Here is a 24627-nt window from a genome sequence, read left to right as displayed (position 1 = left end):
ATGAGGGAGAGAGAGAGAGAGAGAAAGAAAGAAAGGGATCTTGGCACACTTTACCTTTCAAATGCTTCCTCTCCTTCCATTACTTAAAGATTTTACATCACCTTTTTCTGGGGGGGAGGGGATCCAGAAAACTTTATTGAACCATATTCAGACCTAATAAAGCAATGGATAAGCCACATTTCTGATTAGAAAAAACCCAAATCATTAAGATACAAATTCTCCCCAAAATTTTTCCCCTAAAATCAATGCAATTTCAATCAAAATCTGAACAAGTTGCTTCTAAGTATTTCTTTGGTGTCTGTTGTTACTTCTCTTTCACTTCTGATTTTATTTATATGCATCTTCTCTTTTTTTCTTGATAAATCTGGTTAAAGGTGTGTCAATCTGCTTACCTTTAAAAAAAAAAACCAGCTCTTGGTTTCAATGATCTCTTGTATTTTTTACACTCTAGTTCATTTATTTATGCTCTAATCTCATTAGTTCCTTCTTTCTATTTACTTTGGGATTTGTTTCTTGCTCTTTTTCAAGTTTCTTTAAGGGTAAAGTTAGATTGTTTATTTGAGATTTTTCTTTTTTCTTGAGATAGGCCTCCTGTAATACTAAGAATTTCATTCTTAGGACTGCTTTCACTGTGTCCAATAGATTTTGGGTTGTTGTGTTCTTATTTTCTTTTATGTCAAGATATCTTTTGATTTGTTCCTTGCTCTCATTTTTAACCCATTCATTGTTTAGTAACATGTTAATTAGCCTCCATGACTTTGTGTGTTTTTTTTCTTTGTGACTGGTTTCTAGTTTCACACCATATAGTCAGAGATGCTTGATGTAATTTCAATCTTTAAATTTATTATTTTTTTATTTTGTGTGGGGAGAGAGAGAGAGGGATAGAGACAGATAAGAAGGGAGAGAGATGGGAAGCATCAACTCATAGTTGTGGTACCTCAGTTGTTCATTGATTGACCAGGGGGCTTCAACCAAGCCAGTTATCCCTTGCTCAAGCCAGTAACCTTGGGCTCAGCAACAACCTTGGGCTTCAAGACAGTGACTTTTGGGCTCAAGCCAGTGACCATGAGGTCATGATCCTACACTGAAGCCAGCAACACCTCACTCAAACTGGTTAGCCCACGCAAAAGCCAGTGACCTCAGGGTTTCAAACGAGTTTTCAGTGTCCCAGGCTGACACTTTATCCACTGTACCACCACCTGCTGACACCTTAAATTTATTGAGACTTGTTTGTGTCCTTATATGTGGTCTATCCTAGAAAATCTTCCATGTGCACTTGAAAAGAATGCATATTCTGCTGCTTTGGGGTGAAATGCTCTGAACATATTAATTAAATCTGACTGATCTAATGTGTCTTTTTTTTTTTTTTTTTTTTTTTACAGAGACAGAATCAGAGAGAGGGATAGATAGGGACAGACAGGAACGCAGAGAGATGTCAATCAGTTTTTCGTTGTGGCACTTAGTTGTTCACGGATTGCTTTCTCATATGTGCCTTGATCATGGGGCTACAGCAGACCAAGTAACCCCTTGCTCAAGCCAGTGACCTTGGGTCATAGCTGGTGAGCTTTGCTCAAACCAGATGAGCCCGTGCTCAAGCTGGCAAGCTCAGGGTCTTGAACCTGGGTCCTCCACATCCCAGACCGACGCTCTATCCACTGTGCCACCGCCTGGTCAGGATAATGTGTCATTTAAGGCTGCCATTTCCTTGTTGACTTTCTGTCTGAAGATCTAATCCAACGATGTCAATGGGGTGTTAAAATCCCCTACTATGACTATATTGCTATTGATCTCTCCCCTTATGTCTATCAAGAATTGCTTTATATACACTGTGCACAAAAATTAGGGGATCAGGGAACATGCAGATACTCCAGTACTTTCAGCCTTTTGTATACTGCATTTTCACCAATAAAATAAAAGTTGATTTTGCATCTATTTTGCATAATCAAAAAACCAACTTTTTTGACTTGTCGTTTGCTTTTCTGATGTTCTTGTTAAATAAAAAAAAAATCAAGTGCTTTTTTTTTTTTTTCATTTTTCCGAAGCTGGAAACGGGGAGGCAGTTAGACCCCCACATGCGTCCAACTGGGATCCACCCGGCATGCCCACCAGGGGGCGGTGATGCTCTGCCCATCTGGGGCGTCGCTCCTTTGCGACCAGAGCCATTCCAGCGCCCGAGGCAGAGGCCATGGAGCCATCCCCAGCGCCCAGGCCAGCTTTGCTCCAATGGAGCCTTGGCTGCTGGAGGAGAAAAGAGAGACAGAGAGGAAGGAGAGGGGGAGGGGTGGAGAAGCAGATGGGCACCCCTCATGTGTGCCCTGGCTGGAAATCGAACCTGGGACTCCTGCATGCCAGGCTGATGCTCTACCACTGAGCCAACTGGCCAGTGCCTCAAGTGCTTTTTTTTAATCACTTCATATCTATTTTGAAATATCCTCTAATTTTTGTGAGCAGTATATTTAAGTGCTCCTACATTGGGTGTGTAAATGTTTACCGAAGTTATATCCTGTTGTTGGATTGCTCTGTTCATCATTATTTAGTGTTCTTCTTTATCTCTTACTATAGCCTTTATTTTAAAGCCTATTTTATAAGCTATAAATACTGCTACCCCAGCTTTTCTTTTCTTTTCCATTTGCACAAACTGTCATTTTCCATCCTGCCTTTACTTTTTAGTCTGTTTGTGTCTTTCATTCTGAGGTGGGTCTCTTGTAGACAGCATATATTTGGGTCTTGTTTTCTTTCTCTTTTTTTTGTGACAGAGACGGAGAGAGAGAGAGACAGAGGGACAGATAGGGACAGATGGACAGGAAGGGTGAGAGATGAGAAGCATCAGTTCTTCATTGCAGCTCCTTAGTTGTTCATTAATTGCTTTCTCATATGTGCCTTGATGGAGGGAAGGGGCTAGAGCAGAGAGAGTGACCCCCCTTGCTCAAGCCAGTGACCTTGGGCTCAAGCCAGTGACTTTGGGCTTTAAGCCAGCGACCTTTGGGCTCAAGCCAGCTACCATGGGCTCATGTCAATGATCCCACATTTAAGCCAGCGACCCCATGGTCAAGCTGGTGAGCCCGCGCTCAAGCCAGTGACCTCAAGGTTTTGAACCTGGGTCCTCTGCATCCCAGTCGAACACTCTATCCATTGTGCCACCACCTGGTCAGGCTTGGGTCTTGTTTTCTTATCCATTCATCTACCCATGTCTTTTGACTGGAACATTTAAGCCATTTACATTTAAAGTGATTATTGATAGGTATGTATTTACTGTCATTTTATTTTTTTAACTATGTTCCTCTGGTTTCTTCTTCTTTTCTTCTTAAAGCAGGTTCTTTAACATTTCTTGTAATATTGGCTTTGTAGTTACAAACTCTAGAGCATTTTCTTGTCTGGAAAGCTCTTTACTTCCTCAATTTCAAATGTTAGCCTTACTGGGTAAAGTAGTCTTGGTTGTAGGTCCTTACTTTTCATCACTTTGAATATTTCATTCCAATCCCTTCTGACCTGAAATTTTTTCTGTTGAGAAATCAGTCTTATGGGAGCTCCCTTGTAGGTAACTAATCTGTCCTTCTCTTGCTTCTTTTAAGTCGCTCTTTGTCTTTAACTTTTGCCATGTTAATTATGATGTGTCTGGATGTGGGCCTCTTTCGGTTCATCTTGTTGGGGACTCTGCTCTTTCTGGACTTGTGTATCTTTTTCCTTCACCAGGTTAGGGAAGTTTTCAATTCCTTATTCTCTCTCTTCTTCTTGTATCCCTATGATGCAGATGTTTTTATACTTCATGTTGTCCCAAAGGTCCCTTAAACTATCCTCTTTTTAAAAAAATTCTTTTTTCCTTTTTTGTTGCTCTGATTGGGTGTTATTTTCATGGATTCAGTCCTCTACTTTAGCCAACCTACTCATTACTTCTTCCACTGTATTCTTCATGTCAAACATTATATTCATTTTTGACTTTTCCTTTCTTTTCATTTTATGTGCTTTTTCATGCTGTTGAGCATCTTTATAACCATTACTTTGAACTCTGTATCTAATAAACTGCTTGCCTCCATTTTATTTAGCTCTTTTTCTAGTGGCTTGTTCTGTTCTTTCATTTGGAGACTCTTTGTCTTCCTATTTTGGATGCTTTTTGTGTTTGTTTCTGTGTAATATGATAGATAGACCTGCTATGACTCCCGCCTTGGTGAGGTGGCCTTACACAGTAGGTATCCTGTGGGACCGACTGGCACTGTCTCCTTGGTCACCTCAGCTGGGTGCTCCAGAAATGTCCCTGGTGTCGGTTGTGTGGACCCTCCTATTGTAACTGAGTCTGATTACTATTGGCCCATTCATGTGTGGGATCAACCCTTAGGCTGGCTAACAGGCTCAGCCACGAACATGGTGTGCGAGCAGCTATGCAGGTGCTGACCTCAGGAAGTGGAATTTGTCTCAGCAGGGTCTGGTGCCTGCTGGGGTCTCGCTTTCATTATGCTCCTTGTGAAGCTCTTTGGATCCTGCTATGATGTTGTCTGAAGCTGGCCAATAGATGTGTTGGTTCTGGGCCTCTTGAGAGGGAACCTGGTGCAGAGCAATGTCAGACACTGTCTGGGACTGACCCTGACAACCAGTTTGGAGCTACAGGTGATCCAAAGTTTGTGGCTACCTCAATTTGGCCTGGGTGCATGCAGGAAGGGTCAAACTGTACACTAAGACTGGCTTTTACCAGAATCAGTCTTGGAGACGAGTCAGCAAAAGTCCCAAACACTCCAAGATCTACCTCCACCTACTTCTGCCTGTTGGCTGTCTGTTAGGTTCAGGCACTGTAAGAGTCTCTGGCAGTACTCGAGTTGCATGAGATATGTTCATAGTGAATGACTAGGTAGGGACAAGTAGAGTTCATCAGATTTATACAGGCTCAACATTGGTGCCACTCAGCAAATGTCCCTGAGTATACCAAGTCTGCCTCCCACCTGCTGGGAAGTTGCACACCTCTGTGTTTGGGCGGGGTCTCAGGGAGCGATCAGGATGAGGCCAGATTATCAGGCCCCAACAGACTGAGATTTGGCCATGTGTAGGGAGGGCTCTGCTTCGGTTGGGAGTATAAGGGGATAATGGCCTCTGTTCTAGAGCCACATAACTCAGTCTGTCCTAGATTTGCCTTGACCTTAGCAGGGAGCCGCTGGGAGTTGGGCAGGTGAGGCCTATGGAGCTGGAGCCTGGAGGGTGTCTGCTGCAATCCTGGAGAGTGGTTTTATCAGATTTTCTGTGAGGGGGGAGACCCAGTCAGATTCACAAGAAACTGGGGAGAATGGTTCCCACCCTAAAGCCATACAACTCAGGCACTGACACCCTGAGTCTTCCCAGACCTCTACACCCTGGCCAAGGCAGCTGACTCCTCAGCAGGATGTAAGATTCACAGGGTGGGGCAAGAGAGAGTCCAGAGGTGGGGCTATTGCTTTCCCCAAGCTGATGCCGCGCAAGAGATGGTGTCTGTGGTGTGGGAGAGGAACTCAGCACAGGGATCCTGGTGGCTGTCTCTTCAGCTCTCTCCCCAGAGCTGCTGTGAATGAGCTTTTGTGCATTGGCCCTTTAAGAGAGTGCCTGTGTCTTTAACATACTCCTGTCTCTCTCTTCTGGACAAAAATTCCCCTTCTTTTCACAGCCAGATGTCATGTCAGTGCCTCTTCCAGGCGCTGGTGCTCTCTGGGCTGGAGAGCCCAGCTCGGGGTTTAGAACCCATGCTCCTCAAGGGAAACTGCTGCTGAGCTAACCCTCTGGGATGTCAGCTGCCACCTGTGGGAGCGGGACACCCCTTTTTGTGTCTCTGCCCCTCCTACCCATCTCAATGTGGCTTCTTCTATAAATCCTCAGTTATAAGACTTCTCTTCAGCTCATCGTCAGCTGGTTTTTCTGGATGATGGCTCTGTAACTTGGTTGTAATTCCAGTTTGGTCCTGGTTCCCTGTGAGTGTAGCTTCCATCTACTCCATCTTGGATTTTTTCCTTTATTTCACCTTTTTGAAAAAAAAAAGGAACTTGTACTTATTTTTAAAATCAGTCCATACTTACTTACATTTATCAGTTGTAGTGGGAAAGGGCAGAAGGAGGCTATGGAGTAGATTGGTCCAGCAGAGAAAAATATTTTGTTACTAACCCTGTTTAGTATTCCCAATGCATGTGATGATAAAAAGCAACCCAATGTTTAGTCAACTTTATTAATCCTTTTCATGGGTGCTTGAATTTGTAAACCCAGGAGCTATATAGGTGCTCATTTTCTACCACACTGCCTGGAAAGCAGAAAAAGTTGCTCTGTGATTAGAAAGAATAGCAAAAGAGATGCAGAAAGGACTTACAGAAGGGACAGAGCCAGAGCCCCCAACCCTGGTTCTACACTATTCCTGAGGACTGGCAGTGTCACAGCGATTGAATTTTCCTCTTGTTTGCTAAAGTTATTTTGAATTTGTGTTGTTTTGTTTGAAACCATAGCTCCTTGCCAGTGCAGAGTTGACCTGAAAAGGCTCTTTCTTGGGTCTCACATGATTATTCCTTCTAACTGAAAAGCAATCATGGAATTTGGTCTCAGTGTCTGTATCTGTGAGTGTAGGTGGGCGTGTCTTCTCCATAGCTGCCATTTAACCATGGGTAATTCTGCCTCGTAGTATAGGAGTGGTGGTCGCTTGGACCAGGCCAGTCTTAGAAGGAGCCCCAGGAAAATAGGCATGACAACGGCCTCTTTTAGATGGATTTCCTGCCTTCCAAGTTGACAGATGAATCACAGATCTTACTGTGAAAAAGATACATAATGTTTTTTCCTAAGGGGTAGGCAGGTCCCCGGAGAGCAGTTGAGTTGGAGAGAAACAGAGGTTTTAACTTTACCTTAGTTATTCCTTTGAATCATGCAAGGGAAGGGCCCTCTAGATTTAGTGTTCTTTCCCACTCTTTGACCTCTTTTCCTCTCTCCTTTTTCTGAAGCTTTCTTTGCTCAGCTTCCCCAGAGGAGGAGGAACTCTTGTCAACTCCTCCCCTTTCTGGAACTTGCAAACTTGAAAGCCAGAAACCTCCACTGCTCAGTCAAACCTGCTCCAGATCTGGAGGGAGAAGAGCTGAGTTGTGGCTTAATTTTGATCCTGGTTCTGCCTATACTAGATATGCAAGCTTAGATAAGTTCCAAGGTAACTTCTTTGTGCTTCAGTTTCCTCATCTCTAAAATAACTACCACATAGGTTATCATGAGAATTAAATGAGTTAACACACCGCATTGCCCATGTATAAGACACACCCTAATTTTGGGGCCTGAAATTTGAAAAAAGTGTATTACATAAAGTTATTGAACTCAAGTTTTATTCATCATAAAATTCATGAAACTCCTAATCCGTGCAAAAAAGTGGGAAATGCAAGTAAAAAAACCCCACTACAACCACTGTATAAGACGCACCCAGTTTTTAGACCTCATATTTTTTGAAAAAGGTGCATCTTATACATGGGGAAATGCGGTAAGTTAAGCACCTAGGCCAGTCACAGGCATATTAAATGCTAGCTAGCTACATTGCTCTTGTTGTTACTATTGGCTCTGCCTCTGAGTAAGGACACTCACTTCTGCTTGGCATCTTGCCTCAGCATTCCCACCTCTCCCCTTTTAGTTGCTTCAGCAGACACTTCCCTCTCTGGAAAATTAGGCTAACTAAACCATTTCAGTTTAGGCCATATCTTTACATTTTAACACTAAGATTAGTTTGTAAGCTCCTCAAAGAAAAGAAGGATGTTTTGAGACTTTGACAACATCCTTTATCAACTCTTCCCAAGACCACAGTCGTACTTTCCAACTGGCCTGCTCCAGAGGCAGTGTTTTTCAAGCTACCTCCTGACCTGATTCCTGAATTATTCCTAAACCACGTCTCTTGCTAAAAAAGAAAAAAAAAATACAAAGACAAAATCGAAACTGTTGAGAATGAGATTCTAGGCCAGCACTGTTAATTAGAAATATATGCAAGCCACATATGCAATTTAAAGTTTTCTAGAAGCCACATTTTTTTAAAAGTATAAAAGAGCAGCCCTGGTCGGGTGACTCAGTTGGTTAGAACATTGTCCTGATCCCCCAGGGTTGTGGGTTTGATCCCTGGTCAGGGCCAATGAACAAGTAGAACAACAAGTGGATGTTTCTTTCTCTCTCCCTCTTCTTCTCTCTCTAAAAATTAATCAATAGTTTTAAAAAGTACAAAGGAATAGGTAAAATTAATTTTAATAATGTTATTTAAATATATACCTAGCATATCCAAAATATTATTTCAATATATAAACGATCTTACGAATGATTGAGATAGTTTCATTTTTTTGTCTTTTGGTACTCCAGTCTTTGTACAACCTGTGCTAGTTATTTAACCTTTGTGAGATTCAGTTGCCTCATCTGCAAAAGGAAAGTAATAGTTCACAGGCTTGTAGAAAATGAAATGTGCTACTATAACAAATCACTATAGCCTCCGTGTCTTAAAACAAATATTACTGTGCAGTTTTGGAGGTCTGAAGTGTGAAATGGGCTACAATCATTGCCTGACTTTGCCTCCTCTTTTCCTGTATTAGGACCCTTGTGGTAACATTGGGCCTATTCGTTTAGCCCAGGAAAGTTTCTCCATTTCTAGGTCTCTACCCTTCATCACATCAGCAAAGTCCCTTTTGACATGTAAGGCAACAAATTCGTATATTCTGGGGATTTGGACATGGGCCTGTTTGGGGACTGTCATTCTGCCTACCATAACCACGCATCAGCAGTGCTTGTCACTATAAGCCCTCCACAATTATCTCTTATTATCAGAAAACCTTGATTATAGTTCTTCCTAACTTTATATTACTTGTTTCTGTATTTGTGTTCTGTGACTGTCACATCCGTAGCACAGTGTGCTGCACACATTTACTAACTCATGTGGTCATTTGCCTTCTGTGTTTAAGTCATGGTTACTAAGCATCTGGGGACATCTCGTGAGCCTGCATTGTGAAGTGTATATATAGAACAGGTGCTCAAATATTTGTTAAGTGAATTAATGAAGCACAACAGCTTACTCACACTTCTGAGGAGCACACACCAGTGCCTTAGTTCTCACCACACTTTCTCCCTGGAATGTGCTTTCCCACTTTTGCTTGTCAAAACTTCCTTCAAAACTAGGCTCAAGTACCTGCATTTACTTTTTGCGGGAAATGGATATTATAACTGAATGTATTTCTTGCTTTCCTTTGTTAGCTAAGAAACTCACTGTGAAGTTGATGGTCTGTTCTCTAGCAACAATGTAAGACTGTGTGGTTCTTCACTGGACACTCATCTCTAACCTTGGCTTTTCTTTTCTTAATTTCTTTTCACTGTAACTCCTTCCAGTATTTATCTTTTATAGTCTATGTATTTTTTTCTAAGCTACCTTATGTCATTTGTGAAATGAAGCAACCATAAGTCATTTAAAATGTATTATCCTATTGTGTCGGTCAGTCAGGTCGTGTACGAAGCAGATGCCAAGATAAAGTCAGAGGTGCAAGAAATCTGTTGAGGGTAGTGCTGAGAAAGGTCAGTAACAGGAGTAGGTAGGGACAGCCCTCAGATTGTGATGTGGGTGTGGTATCTAGGAAAGGAAAACAAGAAGAAAGATGGCCCAGGAAGGAGGGATTCCTTGGGTAGAAGTGGCTGGCTCTAACACTCTGCTGTGCTCTGTCATTGCCTGGGGCTACCGACACAGAGCCTAGGGGAAAACGTGCAGATAGATACTCCAGTACCTTCAGCCTTTTTTTAAAACAAATTTTTAATTTTTTTATTTACAGAGATAGAGATAGAGTCAGAGAGAGGGATAGACAGACAGGAAGGGAGAGAGAGAGAAGCATCAATTCTTTGTTGCGGCACCTTAGTTGTTCACTGATTGCCTTCTCATATGTGCCTTGACCTTGGGGCTACAGCAGACCAAGTAACTCCTTGCTCAAGCTAGCAACCTTAGGTCCAAGCTCATGAGCTTTGCTCAAACCAGATGAACCCGCGCTCAAGCTGGGGACCTCGGGGTCTCAAACCTGGGTCCTCTGCATCCCAGTCCAACACTCTATCCACTGTGCCACCACCTGGTCAAGCACTTTCAGCCTTTTGTATAGTGCATTTTCACCAATGAAATAAAAGTTGGTTTTGCATTTCATTTGCATAATCAAACAACTTTCTTTCGCTTGTTTGCTTTTCTGATGTTCTTGTTTAATAAAAATCAAATGTCTCATTTTTTTATCGCTTCATATTCATTTTGAAATATTCCCTAATTTTTGTGAGCAGTATATATGGTACATTCCTTAAGGCAAATACTGTTAGGTCCTTCATGACTTTGTTGACATTATAAGTGTCCAGTTACCACTTCATAAACTGTTTTCATAGAACCAGTTGGTAATGCAATAGTAATAGCCTGCTGTGGTAGAAAGAGTTTGGATTCGAGACAAAGATCTGATTCACATTTCAGGGTTTTTTTTAGATGAATCTAGATTAGCTAGAATCTAATGCCAGTTATTTAACTTCTTTAAGCCTTTAAAATTATCTACTAAAATGAGATTAATGTTTTACTCTAGAGTTGCTGGGAGGAACTATACAGCCAATGTAAGAAATGTGTGTAACCATGTACAAGTAGAATTCAATGACGAAGAAGGCAGGAAGAGATGTTGGGGCTGACAAATCTGAAGAAGAAGGCACATTAGTAACCACTGTGAATGAAGAGGGACTAAAGAGTACTGCATATATTTTAAAAATAGAGTCATTGATAGAAAAAGGAGTTTTTAGCCTAAACAACCTAGCCAGAAGACTGCTTAAGGGAAACAGCTTTTCCATGGCCTAACATATAACAGGAAATGAAAATTCTTTCCAGATTCCCCCATACTATTGTGATTCTGCTTGCTGTTTCCTGCCTAGTATACGACACATAGCATTTGAAAATGGCCTTCGTGCACTGTATGCTTAAACATAATGCATGCCAAAGCCATCTCCCTTCTCTGCTTTGTTATAATTTATTCCTAAAAAATTTATTTTATTTTTCTGAAGTGAGAAGCAGGGGTAGGCAGGCAGACAGACAGACACTCGCATGCGCCCGACCAGGATCCACTTGGCATGCCAACCAGGGGGTGATGCTCTGCCCATCTGGGGTGTCGCTCTGTTGCAACTGGAGCCATTCTAGTGCCTGAGACGGAGGCCATGGAACCATCCTCAGTGTCCGGGCCAACTTTGCTCCAATAGAACCTTGGCTGTGGGAGGGGAAGAGAAAGACAGAGAGAAAGAAGAGGGGGAGAGGTGGAGAAGCAGATGGATGCTTCTCCTGTGTGCCCTAGCTGAGAATCAAACCTGGGACTTCCACACGCTGGGCCAATGCTCTACCACTGAGCCAACCTGCGAGGGACTTATTCCTAAAATCTTTTTTTTTTTTTTTAATTTTTTTTTTTTTTGTATTTTTCTGAAGCTGGAAACGGGGAGAGACAGACAGACTCCCGCATGTGCCCGACCAGGATCCACCTGGCACGCCCACCAGGGGCGATGCTCTGCCCACCAGGGGGCGATGCTCTGCCCCTCTGGGGCGTCGCTCTGCCACGACCAGAGCCACTCTAGTGCCTGGGGCAGAGGCCAAGGAGCCATCCCCAGCGCCCGGGCCATCTTTGCTCCAATGGAGCCTTGGCTGCGGGAGGGGAAGAGAGAGACAGAGAGGAAGGAGGGGGGGGGGGTGGAGAAGCAAATGGGCGCTTCTCCTATGTGCCCTGGCCAGGAATCGAACCCGGGTCCCCCGCACGCCAGGCCGACGCTCCACCGCTGAGCCAACTGGCCAGGGCCTATTCCTAAAATCTTTTTAAGTTTCCTAGATTTGAGATGCTTGGGATGTATTTAAAAATAGCTTCTTCATAAATGAAGGTAAGTGCATCATAGGGCTTTGTTACATTTTCCCTTTTATTACAAGAATATTAACTTGAGATGGCTTATGCTAGTCAGGCCATCTCAATAGTTTCCCATTTCCTTTCTTTTCATCTTCAATTTATACACTAGAGCTGATCAATTTGCTGGCAAAGTTAATGGATACAAAATGGCATTCTTTACAGTTCTCAAGTGTCTATGACATCTCCCTTGTGGCATTCTCAAGGTTAGTTTCATTCGTTTGGCCTATGAGTTTAGGTCAACTATGTTTACAATGGCCTCATTGCATTCTCTCGTTTTCCTGGGTATACCTAGGAACAGACTCCCTCTCTGTACTGACTTTGTGTCTTCTGGAAACATGTGAAGCCAGTCCTGAGCCTGTGCCCTCAGTTTTCCCCCATAATCCTGGGCACAGAACGAGACTACTGTGCTAAGCGAAAGTTGGAAAAAGAGGCCGAGGCCGATTCCTAAGAAGGTCCTGAGAAGCAGTGTGATGAGCAGGGTTATCCCTTCCTGATACCTGTCATCCAGTATACTCATGGCAGAATGATATGTCTTGAAGAAAGAGGCTGTTCTGGAATCTCTTTTGAACACAGAGTCCCAATGGGCGCTCTGTTAAAAACAAAAATGTAAGAGGATATAAACATGTGAATACCTTCAGGACCATTTTCAGCTTAAAGTATCAGGATTTCTTCATGAAATATTAAGCCAAGGTATTTTAGAGATTGGAATTGAGTGAGTCCTGTCTGTAATCCTTTCAGCTTGGTTTAGGAGTACCCTAATAACAACAGATTACTCTTGCTTACACACATTGGGCAATGTAAAAATTACTTGTGGCCCTGGCTGGTAGAACAGTGGACAGAGCATTGCCCCAGAGTGCTAGGTCACTGGCTGGACCCTGGGGTTGCCCATCCTGAGGATGCTGGCTCAATCCCAGAGGTTACAAACTTGATCCAGGGGTCAATGACTTGATCTCGAGGGTGCTAGCTCATTCTTGAGGGCACCGGCTCGATCCCGAGGGTATTGGCTGGACCCCTGAGGTCACCAGTTTGAGCACTGGACAGAGCACATATGAGAAGCAATCAATGGTATAATGTAAGTGTGGAACCATGAGTAGTAGATGCTTCTTTCTCTCTCAAAAAAAAAATTTGCTTTTAACTTTAAGGCACCGTTAAGGAAGTTTGAACATTCTTCTCTTGAGAAATTTTAAAATATATCATTTGTTTTACAGTGATGGTTCAGATGTATCTTATTTAGACATAGTGGGACTGTACGTACTGTTTCAAAGTCCTTCCTTGCTCAGGAAGCCCAGATGCTTGAGTAGTGGATCCACAAGTTGCATCATGAACAGATCAGAGTCTTCATGATTTTCAGATTTTTTTTTTTTTTTTTTTTTTTTACTGGTAAGGTCTCCAACATCAAGAAACTTAAGACTACTCACTAATCATCTTCTAGAATTTTCTACTTACCTACTTTTTTCTTTCTCTATATCTCTGTCCTTTGAAATGCTACTTATTCTTCAAGATGCAGCTTCAAAGACCTCTTAGCTACACCACTCCCAGCAACAATAACAAAAACAAAAAAACAAAACTATTAACAACGATATTTCCTAAATCCTAAGCACTTGGCTTAAACATTTTAATGAAATTTATCAGCACATTCTCTAGTTATCTGTGCTTGGATTTGATCTTTTCTTTATACTTTAAGGTCCTTCAAGGCACAGATTATTTTAAATTTCTCACAAGTGTTTAACAAATAATAAAATAATGGATATTAAACAATTAATTTATATATTTCCAACAGAGGGAATTTAAGATAAGATCCATAAAACTTTAGTCAGTCTTATGAAATAAATATAATCTGATTTTATAATGAGTCCTAAATAAACAATTTGGCAATTTCATGAGTTAACTATTAAACAAAACAACACTGTAGTCTATAGTAGATAAAGAGAAAGCTAGTGATTTTGTTGATTACTTTATAAAAGTTCTAAAAGGTACTGGTTGATAAGGTAGAAGTTAATCCATTTCCTAAATGTTTTCCTCTGTGTTTGTCATATGTCTATTTAATATATATATATATATATATATATCTTTTACTCAGTGTTTAAATTACCAATATTGTAATTCATTATTACTTTTATGTTCCCTAACAGTTATACAAGTTATGATTGTGCTATGTTAGTAATTTTCTTTCCAAGGAAAACTAATGGAGTCTTAGACCTTAAAGATATTTAAATTTTGTTTCTCAAGCAACATCTTACACAATTGTTTTGCTTTATCACTGTATAAAAATGTACAGTGGTTTATTGACATGTACATTCCAATATGTTTACAGCTGCAAGATAATGAGGCACACTCAGTATTGCACTTCATTAAAATTTCAGGCTCAAACTTAACCTAGAAGTTTAAATGAAACTGCAGTTGTAATTTAGTAATTCTTATAGAGGACAAACATTGATATCTTTATATACAGTGTGATACTTATTACATTTATATGCTGTCCTAACACAATGTATTTTAAATAACAGTCTAGGAAATAAACTAGGATATTATTCTTTTTATCCCCACCTGTGATGCAATTGTACAGGATTACAAAAAGGCAGTATACAATAAACAATGATTTTTTTTTTTTTTTGCTTGAAAGCCAGCATCATTCTTAGTCCATGGGCATGGCGAATCTTTTTATATCAATTATCTATAAATGTCCAATGCTTCACAGGCCAATGACGGTAACGGCCACATGCAAACACCTCACAAGTTTGATGTCTTGGCTCGAAAGAAAATAAACCAAAATAATGGGGAAACTTTCCATGGCAAGAATTATGTACATGGTATTTGGCATCCATCTTGCACTGTGAATGGTTCATTTTCATGGATGTAAAAATGGTCCCGTCCTTATCCTGAGCAGAGTTTAAACTTCGCCATATCCACTTGGGGGATGAAGGCAACTTTTCTCTCCATAGACAAAGGAATCTTAGTATTTTAAAAAGTGTGAGCATTTCTGCACACTCCACAACCCAGAGCAAACTCTTCCCCAGTGGGTGGATGAACAACATGGAGTGGACATTCAGTGCCTTCTAACTGTTTGCCTTTGGGACCTGTATAAATTTTGGAGGAGGCAAAAGAACACAATTAAAAATATATATACATATAAGCTTAATATAAATATAAATCACTGACAAGTTATTCAGAGAAATAATATGACAATGGTTAGGCAAATATAAGATTTAAAAAATTTTTGGCCCTGTCCAAAGTGGTAGAGCGTCAGCCCGGCATGTGGATGTCCTGGGTTTGATTCCTGGTTATGGCATATAGAAGAAGCGACCATCTGCTTCTCCACCCCTCCCCCTTCTCTCTCTCTCTGTCTTCCCCCTCCTGCAGCCATGACTTGGTTGGAGCACAATGGCCCCGGGGTGCTGAGGATGGCTTCATGGCCTCCACCTCAGGCGCTAAGAAGAGCTTGGTGCTGAGCAACGGAGCAACACCCCAGATTGGCAGAGCATCGTCCCCTAGTAGGCTTGCCAGTGGATCCTGGTTGGGGTGCATGCAGAAGTCCGTCTCTCTGCCTTCCTTCCTCTCACTGAATTAAAAAAAAAGAAAACTTTTTCCCTAAATGCAAAAGTAATATTGTTCCTGATAAAAAAACCTCACATATGAGATATATATGTAGAAGAAGGGACCTGGTCTCCTACCCGCAGAATCCTGCCTACAGATAACAATGAGCTACAAATCGTTTTTGAGTAATTTATGAGTTCAGTTCATGATTTTAAAGCAAAGAGAATGAGCAAAAATGGTCCTATAAATTCTTCAATTTAGTCTAGCAGGAAATTATTCTGAATGAGCAAATATAGAGACTTTTGTATAAAATGTTTTTCTCCAGGTAAAAGAAAATTATTATTATTATTTTTAGCAAGAGAGAGAGAGAAACAGACAGGGACAGACAGGAAGAGAGAGAGATGAGAAGCATCAACTTGTGGCATCTTAGTTGTTCACTGACTGCTTTCTCCTACGCGCCTTGCCTAGGGTGCTCTAGCTGAGCCAGTGACCTTGTGGTCATGTCTATGATCCCACTTCAAGCCAGAGACAGTGCACTCAAGCTGGTGAGCCCACGCTCAAGCCAGTGACCTTGGGGTTTTGAACCTGGGTACCTAGCATCCCAGGTCGATGCTCTATCCACTGCACCACTGCCTAGTCAGGCAGTATAAGCAAATTTAAGTGTAAATAAGCCATACTACTCTTCCGTCTTTTCTAAAAAAAAAAAAAAAAAAAAAAAAAAAAAGACACACTGGTAAAAAGAGAAGACTATTAATGTTCTTTTGAAAAGTAGATGGGAGAGAGATTAGTAGAAAAATAAAATTCAGTTTAAAAATATGAACAATAATAGAAAATATAATATGGAAGAAACACTTTGGGAAAGAGAAATTTGTAGATAATCAAATACATTAAGCTTAAAAATGTACAAGAAACTATACTTTTCTATTTTTTAAAAGACTTGTGATGCTCATGTGTACTAGTATCCTGGTGCCAGGAAGGTCATCAATAAATATTTTAGAAAGGAGTGAACAGAGGGTTATCTACTTCAACGTCTTAATTCAGATTCTTTGTTTTCATCCATATATTAATTAAAAATAATGGGTTGACGCCTGACCAGGTGGTGGCGCAGTGGATAAAGCGTAGGACTGGGATGCTGAGGAACCAGGTTTAAGACCCCGAGGTCACCAGCTTGAGTGCAGGCTCATCTGGTTTGAGCAAAGCTCACTAGCTTAGACCCAAGGTCGCTGGCTCGAGCAACGGGTTACTCGGTCTGCTGAAGGCCTGCGGTCAAGGCACATATGAGAAAGCAATCAATGAACAACTAAGGTCACAACGAAAAACTAATGACCGATGCTTCTCATCTCTCTCCATTCCTGTCTGTCTGTCCCTATCTAGCCCTCTCTCTGACTCTGTGTCTCTGTAAAAAAAAAAAAAAAAAAAAAAAAAAAAAAAAAAATGGGTTTACAGTGGTTAGAGAATCGATCCTTCCAAGTAAACTGTATGAGCAATATTCCCTGCCAATTTCACTGAGTTCTCCTTTAATTCTCTTTCAGTTCTCTAAATGAATAGATGAATTAGAGGAAAGTATGAGAAAGGAAAAGCACACCTCAATCGAAGTGTCTGATCTTAGGCCAGGTATTTAACCTCTCTAGGACTTAGTTTTCTGTTTGTGAAATGGAGGATAATACTACCTACCTTGTAAATTGTAAAAATTAGATGAGATCATATATGTGAAAATGCCCAGGATCAATGTCAGTACCTTCTGCCATCTGTCAAACTCCTGTCCTGCCTCATTTCTGTGATTCACAATTGTTGGCTGACCTGGATCATCATGTGAATGTATGAGGGGCAAGGCCTAGCTTTTTCCTGGCCCATCCTCCTTCTTTCCTGTGTGAATACCCGCCACTGTGTTCTCTATACTTGTTTCATTATTAGCAAAATTCCTTTTTTGTTTTTGCTTTTTAAAAAAAAAATAGAGATGAAACTTCCTTTCACTGAGTAAAATTTGGATTTTCCCTGATGACACTGCTTACCGCTAAACTTTCTCAACTACAATAGAAGCTGGTTACTTACCTCCCAAGCTCTTCTGTGACATAAGGCCAGGAAGCAAGACTGGCTTTCCTGGCTCCCATTTACTTCCAGACCACTAAGCTACAACTTTCATTCAATAAGCCCTCTTTCCTTCAAGCCCAAATGACCTTGCACACTGCTTTCCCCTTTCAATTCCTTCATTTGCTCACCTCCAGACCTTCCTCCTACTAATGATGGCTCACATCTCTATTCTGGCCATTATCCTAACCACTCTAGCCTCACATTATTCTGATCTTGCTTCTTTCAAAGTACAATACTTCCATATTTTTAAGAAAGGCTTTTGGAGATGGAATAGTTTTTAACAATTTTTATTTGATATGTGAAAATAGCAAAAAGCCCTACTTAAAAAGAATACCCTCTTACCTTACTATCTTTGTTTTTGAATAGATAATGTATCTTTCATGGTTTAAAAATCAGGAGGAAGTCATATTCCCTCATCTCTTCCCCATCTTCCCTGTTATCCCCATTAGTTGACCAATTTTATTAATTTCTTATGTATCTTTCCAGTGCTTTTATGCAAATGTAAACAAATATATAAGATCTACTAGAAAGTTCTGTCCGTTTCTATCACAACAAGTTTCGACACGTAAGCACATGTTTATTTGGCGCATGTGTGCCTCTCTATTTTTATCACTTAATGTATACATACTGACATAGCAAATTAAAACAAAGTTGATTCATGTTAGTCTTATGTGTGAAGCGATAGTGTACCCATGGCTACTGATAAAGTTCATTTACGCCACTGTAATTTTTACAAATTTCAACAAGGAAGAAATGCTACAGAAGCATGTCTGTCGCATCCACCACATTCCCCAGACTTAGCACCCTCCGATGATCACTTGTTTTTGTCCTTACAAAATTTTTGAAGGGCAAACAATTCAAAAATGAAGAAGATATCAAACAAGCACTGGTTCAATTTTTCGCATCAAAAGATAAAACATTTTTCAAAAATGAGATATACAAATTGCCCTCATGCTGGCAAGAAATCATTAATAATAATGGCAATTATATTATTTAATAAAGTTTATTGACGGTAAGAAAAATTTGTATTTTGTTTTATTCCAAAAACGGACAGAACTTTCCGGTAGACCATATATATGGCTTTTCCAGTCCACCTGAATCATTACCAGCTAGAAGCAGCAGTCATTGGGACTTGGACGTGAGCTGCAAAGTATAGAATTGTGACAACAATTCCAGTGCCATGCGTACTTTTCCTGGAGGTGGACTTTTCCTGGACTCCTGCTCCCTGTGACAGCTCCTAACAGACTGAACTGTGGTTGGGTTGCATTTTTCAGGGATTTGGCATGGTGTTGGGGCCAACTTGGACTTGGTAAACATGTTAAGGACACTACTCTTTTATGGATTCTTGCTGTATTGGCCAAGAGTTTGCTTAAAGGCTTTAATCACTGTAAAAAAAAAATAGAAGACTGGATAAAGAAGATGTGGCACATATACACCATGGTATACTATTCAGCCATAAGAAATGATGACATCGGATCACTTACAACAAAATGGTGGGATCTTGATAATATACGGAGTGAAATAAGTAAATCAGAAAAAAACCAAGAACTGCAGGATTCCATACATTGGTGGGACATAAAAACGAGACTAAGAGACATAGACAAGAGAGTGGTGGTTACGGGGGGCGGGGGGAGGGAAGGAGGAAGAGGGGGAAGGGGAAGGGGAGGGACACAAAGAAAACTAGATAGAAGGTGACAGAGGACAATCTGACTTTGGGTGATGGGTATGCAACAGAATTGAATGACAAGATAACCTGGACATGTTTTCTTTGAATATATGTACCCTGACTTATTAATGTCACCCCATTAAAATTAGTAAAAATTTATTTATAAAAAAAATTTGTATTTTGTTTTATTCCAAAAACGGACAGAACTTTCCGGTAGACCACACACACACACACACACACACACACACACACATTCATTTCCTCCTTTCCTATAAAGGCGGCACACTATATACACAATTTTATAATTTGACTTATCATTTAATACACACTCTCTCCTATAGATCTGTCCATCTTAGTGCATAGAAACTCCATCCTCAGTTGTCTTCTCTTTTTTAATGGTGCGTATTACTGGGTGTTTATAAATTTTTATTATTACAAGCAATGCTGCAATGAATAACCTTGCACATTTTTCCTTGTTTAATTTCTTCATATATGTAGGTATGTCCCCAAAAGTAGAGTTGTTGAAAAGTAGATGTATCTGCAGTTTTGAGAGGCACCAGAGGGTCTACCACGTGCACTCTGATAAGCAATGGGTGAGACTGTGTGTTTCCCAGCTTTAACAACATTGTATATGTGGTATATGTACTTTTGTATGTATTTTCAATCATTTAAGATAGAGCTCACGTAAATTCCCTTCTGTGGTCACACTTAGCTCCCCTCTGCTTCTCTCATTACGGTAAATCTGTTATTCCACCTCACTAGGACACCAGCCTCCCGACCTCTTCCAATTACTCAGTCTTTTTTTGGTTACGTACTGACTTTTTCTCAGACTCATCCCCTACAGATAATCATTTCTCCTGTATTTTCAGTGGCTTCTTTAATTCCCTTGGCTTTCTGATGCTCACTACAACTGCTAGTTCCCAGATTAATCACTTGCCCATTTCATGGTGCCAGTTCCAGGCTTGTTTTTTAAAAAAAGAAAAAAATCACAAAATCCCTTTAAGTGATTCTGTTATCCACTATAATTTCAAACTTCACATGGCCCTTTAGTGCAAAACAGCAATCCTTTTACTAATCTTTAGGTGGCTTCCTTCTCATCCCCCAAGCAATCTGCTCCATTATAGCTTCTTACATGCCTACTCATGATGAGGACTTTACTTTCTACTTCACTCACAAAGTCAGAAGATTGTAAGAGCCAAGGAACCCCTTACATTCTTTAGGATAGTCTGAACTGGGTTTTTGCCACTTGAAACAAAGTGCTCTCCTGTGATCATTACATAAAACTAGATTGCAGAATCACATTTAGAAATAGCAAAGGCATACCTGCAGGACAGTGTGGCAGTTCCTCCTTAGGAATGCTAGTCATTCTTTGAAAATCATCATGACAAGCATTACAAAAATGTGTTGTTCCAAAACAGAAAAAGACAGCCACTGAACAGCAGTAGCGACATTTATATTCCAAAAAGTCTGTGCCATGTTTTGGACACATCTATGAGCAGAAGAAAATAGACACAAGATTATAGTGAATCTATTTCAGTTATACTTAAGATAGTCACACACATAGTTCAGTGATTCATATTTGAGAGTATATGCAGCTCTCAAAACTCACTGAAAAACTGATGATACTTACATTAAAAAAAATAATGAATGTGTGGCTTTCCCTAAAAGATGTGGACAAGCCTCAAGTTCTAATCCCAGCTTCATTATAACTAATCTTATTTAATATGCTAGCCACTTAATTTTCTTGTAAATGTTTCCCAGTTAGCCAAATTGAAAAATTAATAATATTTCATTTATCTATCAATCTCATAGATGTACTGTGAAGATTTCATTTGAAGAGGGGACAATCTAAAAGTGTGACTGTAGCTTTAAGAAAATGAAATAAGTACAGTTATTAATTTTTGAAATACAGTGATTATTTTATGGGAGATAAAACTATAAAATGCAAATCCCACCCAAAATAAATAACATATATAAAATAATTTTTGAAAATTAAACACTGCTATACAAACATTGGAAAATGCTGGGTGGAAAACCTGCTATACCATTTCCACCATACTTGTTATATTATTATTTAAAAAAATAGAAGCTTAATGTTCTAAAATGTCCTTTCTCATAAAATATTCTACCCACCTGAGCCCTGGATACATCAGAACAGGCACCACAAATAAGCTCTCTGGGGTCGTAGTCATCCCCTTGTCCAGCTTCAGCATCGCAGCGAGCTTCGCCACCAAAATATGCCTACGGACAAAATGCATTAAGATTACAGCAGGAAAATAACTCTGCCATGGAGTACAGTTTGGGCATAGTGGAAATCAGATCAAGATCTTAGGCGATACTATTGTGTATTAGACAAACCCTTGCAATGTCAAGTGGATATGCCCACATTGCTGCCTGTAGGGCAGATCAGGGTAAGAAATAAAGCTACTGCTCTTCAATTCTGAAATGGATTCATGCTTATAGTAGGAAGTTCAAACATTGTACTGTTAAAGCAAAATAAGAATGTATAATATTCCAACTAAATATATATAAAAAAAGATGTTAGTAAAGAGAAACTGCCTTTTCAGGACAAAGTTTGAATAGTTTTTTCCATTCGGAAATAGTAAATAACATCTTCCTTTTTACTGCTTTAAAAAATATGCTTAGAACTTCTCCAATTTTAATACTGTGGAACAAAAACATATACCTAAAGTAAATATTAGTACAGAATTATAATCCTCATGCTAATGGTAAAGAAAAAATATAAATTTTAATCATACAAAATCTTTAAAAAGCAAAGGTGAATTTGGTTATTCTGTTCAGATAATTGATCATACTTAGCTACACTATATGCAAGAACTGAACAGTATCCAATACAGGTTCTGGAATAAATGAAATAATCATAACAAATGATTTGGGCACAAAATAAATGAGGTAAATTATAACTGGGCAATTTATATGCACATGTGCCATAGCTAAAAAAAGCTATGTCCATAAACAAGATGAGTCAATTTAAGTCTATTATCTGTACTAGGAAAACAGATCAAGAGACAGGCCCCACTGATACAGAGGTTATTAAAATGGCCATCTACCAGCTAAATTTGGCCTCAGAAATATTCATCTGTCCTGGGATCTATTCCAGCCATTTTACTTTTCTAGATCCCGAGCTTGGATTCCTGGAAATTTGACTGCCATTCCCCTGGTGGCACAATACTCATTATGATGTTTAGTACATTCAACACACAAAGAAAAGCTTTATTATTGATAACACAATGCACATAGTATCGCTCTTGCCTTGGGTATGTGTATATTTGTCTGCCTTTCTGGCTACCATTTATCTATTTGTCCTTCTACTCACTATCTGTATTTTCTTTTTACCACACTGGGGAATATGTATCTTTCATTTATTGATCCCTTTGTTCACTGATTCATTTTAAAATTAACTTAGTGTCTAATAAGTGCCAAGTACAGGAGGCAGAGAGAAATAAAAAAAACACAGTCTCTGTCCTCATGGAATTTGTCATCTGGGACAGAGAGACAAAGTAAACAGTAATCACAGTGCAGAATAATGAGTGCTATGATGCCCATATGCCAGATCTGAATCATGTGGTTGTGGTGGGTAGGCATGGGCATATTAGAGGATCCAAATACCTGACAGATTTGGCTCTCCCCCTGTGAATGTATGTATGGTGGGTGGCAGGTGACAGTAAGATGCAGAGCAGGAAGTAGAGGAGAGCACTTCCTGAAGAGAAATCACCTTGGCATAAAAGTATCAGTGGGTGAGAAAACATGGCTGAGTTTGAAAAACTGCAAGTTGTTCAGTCTTTTGTAACACGGTACAAATGGTAGTATACTGAGGTTAAGATGAAGGGTGGAAAGGGCTACAGGACCACAAGCAGAACAGTGACAATCAGATTTGAGAAACAGTCATCTACGAGTATCAGTGTAAATATAAAGGCTAGTATGGAGGGGTTAGAAGATGCACAGAAGGAGTTCAGAAATAAGGCTGCAATAATTACCAAAGAAAATCATTGGGGTTGCTGAAGATGTCATAGAAGAAGAAAAAATTCAAGACATATTTGGAGACAGAATTGACAGGACTTTGTAAATTAATACTGGAAACTGAGCAAGTCAAAATTGAATGTAATACTGAACACATGGACTTCGAAGTATCTGTGAGTAATCCAAATGTCTGAAAGGCAGTTGGGCATTTGTGTCTAAATCTCAAAAATTTTTGAAGGTTAGAACATTATAGGTGATTGGCAAAGGCATGGGTATACCAGAGGTCACCAAAGATAAGGAGGTGTTATTGGGCAAGGATGGAGTGCTGGGGAAACAAATATGTAAGGGCAGGTGAACCTATCCAGGAGAGAGTTAAAGACACTTGATCAAAAAGGAAGGAGGATATATATATATATTAAGAATTTAAGTAGGAAGTGCTCAAAAGAGTCAAGTAGGAGGTTTATTCAAGAACCAGCTGGATTCGGCAAACAGGAGATTATTACTGATGGAAAGTAGCTTGTGTAAAGAAATATTTCATGTTTTGGAAATTGCTTGTATAGGTTAAAAAAAAAATCCCCTAACAAATTGAGTAAATAAATTCAACTTGAAACATAGTACCAAGTTTTCTCATTTTTGATTTCAGATTTAAGACATAAGAATAACTGGATATCAGTATACAATTCAACTTCTTAACTATATACATAGGCAATTTCTATTTCTTTTTTTATTTTTATTTATTTATTTTTAATTGATTTTAATTTATTGTGTTTACATAGAATCTAGTGTTGTCCCAAATGCATCCCCCCATAGGCAATTTCTATTTCTTAAAAATTCTTAGTAAAATTAACAGCATACCTTTCTGCATTTGTAGCAAACATAATATGCATATCTATTCATGGCATAGCCAGCTGGGTCATTATAAAATCTCACACCAGGTGTTGTGATAGCTTCACTCTTATGCAGACCTTCATATTCCAATCTCATTAAGGCTTTTCTTCTGACATCCTCATAGAGCTCTTTTATTGGATCAAGTAGGTCTTTTAATACTATATGATTTATTTTGTTCTGAAATTGAAAAAATAAACATCTTTTAAGAGAATCATTTACTGATTTATTTATTCTACAGTGTGCACCAAGGCACTGTTAGGAGATAAACAAACATTTTCTAAATAAAATGCCTTTAAAAAGTAATCTTGTCTGGCCTTTGGTGGCACAATAGATAAAGCATTGACCCGAAATGCTGAGGTCACTGGTTTGAAACCCCAGGCTTGCCAGATGAAGGCAAATGCAAGAAGCAACTATATACTGAGTTGATGCTTCCTGCTCCTTCTCTCTCTCTAAAATCAATAAATAAAATCTTTAAAAAAAAATCTTGTAAAGGCCTCACAAGTCCATCTTTTCCCCAGAACAGGGAAAATGGGGGTAAAGTAGGGCACAGAATGTGAAAATTCCATTTTATTAGCTTCATATTCTTGAGTA

The 24627-nt window shown here is 39.7% G+C and overlaps 1 protein-coding gene across 16 annotated transcripts in view; it reads right to left on the bottom strand.

The window, feature by feature from the left end:
* Window positions 1-14026: 14026 nt before the first annotated feature.
* MYCBP2 (MYC binding protein 2) overlaps window positions 14027-24627 on the bottom strand; it is a 334178-nt gene continuing 323577 nt past the window's right edge. For 15 of the 16 annotated variants that reach the window (XM_066380737.1, XM_066380743.1, XM_066380736.1 and 12 more), the window contains 4 exons: window positions 24004-24213; window positions 21301-21408; window positions 20491-20656; window positions 14027-14953 (listed from right to left, as the gene is read on the bottom strand). In XM_066380737.1, coding sequence (XP_066236834.1) covers window positions 14838-14953; window positions 20491-20656; window positions 21301-21408; window positions 24004-24213 — 600 coding nt within the window. In that variant the 3' untranslated portion in view covers window positions 14027-14837. The remainder of the gene's footprint in view (window positions 14954-20490; window positions 20657-21300; window positions 21409-24003; window positions 24214-24627) is intronic. The other variant, XM_066380752.1, reaches the window with a different exon arrangement.

This window comes from Saccopteryx leptura, chromosome 4, assembly GCF_036850995.1.
Source record: "Saccopteryx leptura isolate mSacLep1 chromosome 4, mSacLep1_pri_phased_curated, whole genome shotgun sequence".
NCBI lineage: Eukaryota > Metazoa > Chordata > Mammalia > Chiroptera > Emballonuridae > Saccopteryx > Saccopteryx leptura.
Note: the sequence above shows the minus strand (reverse complement) of the source record. Positions and strands in the feature narration are given on the sequence as shown.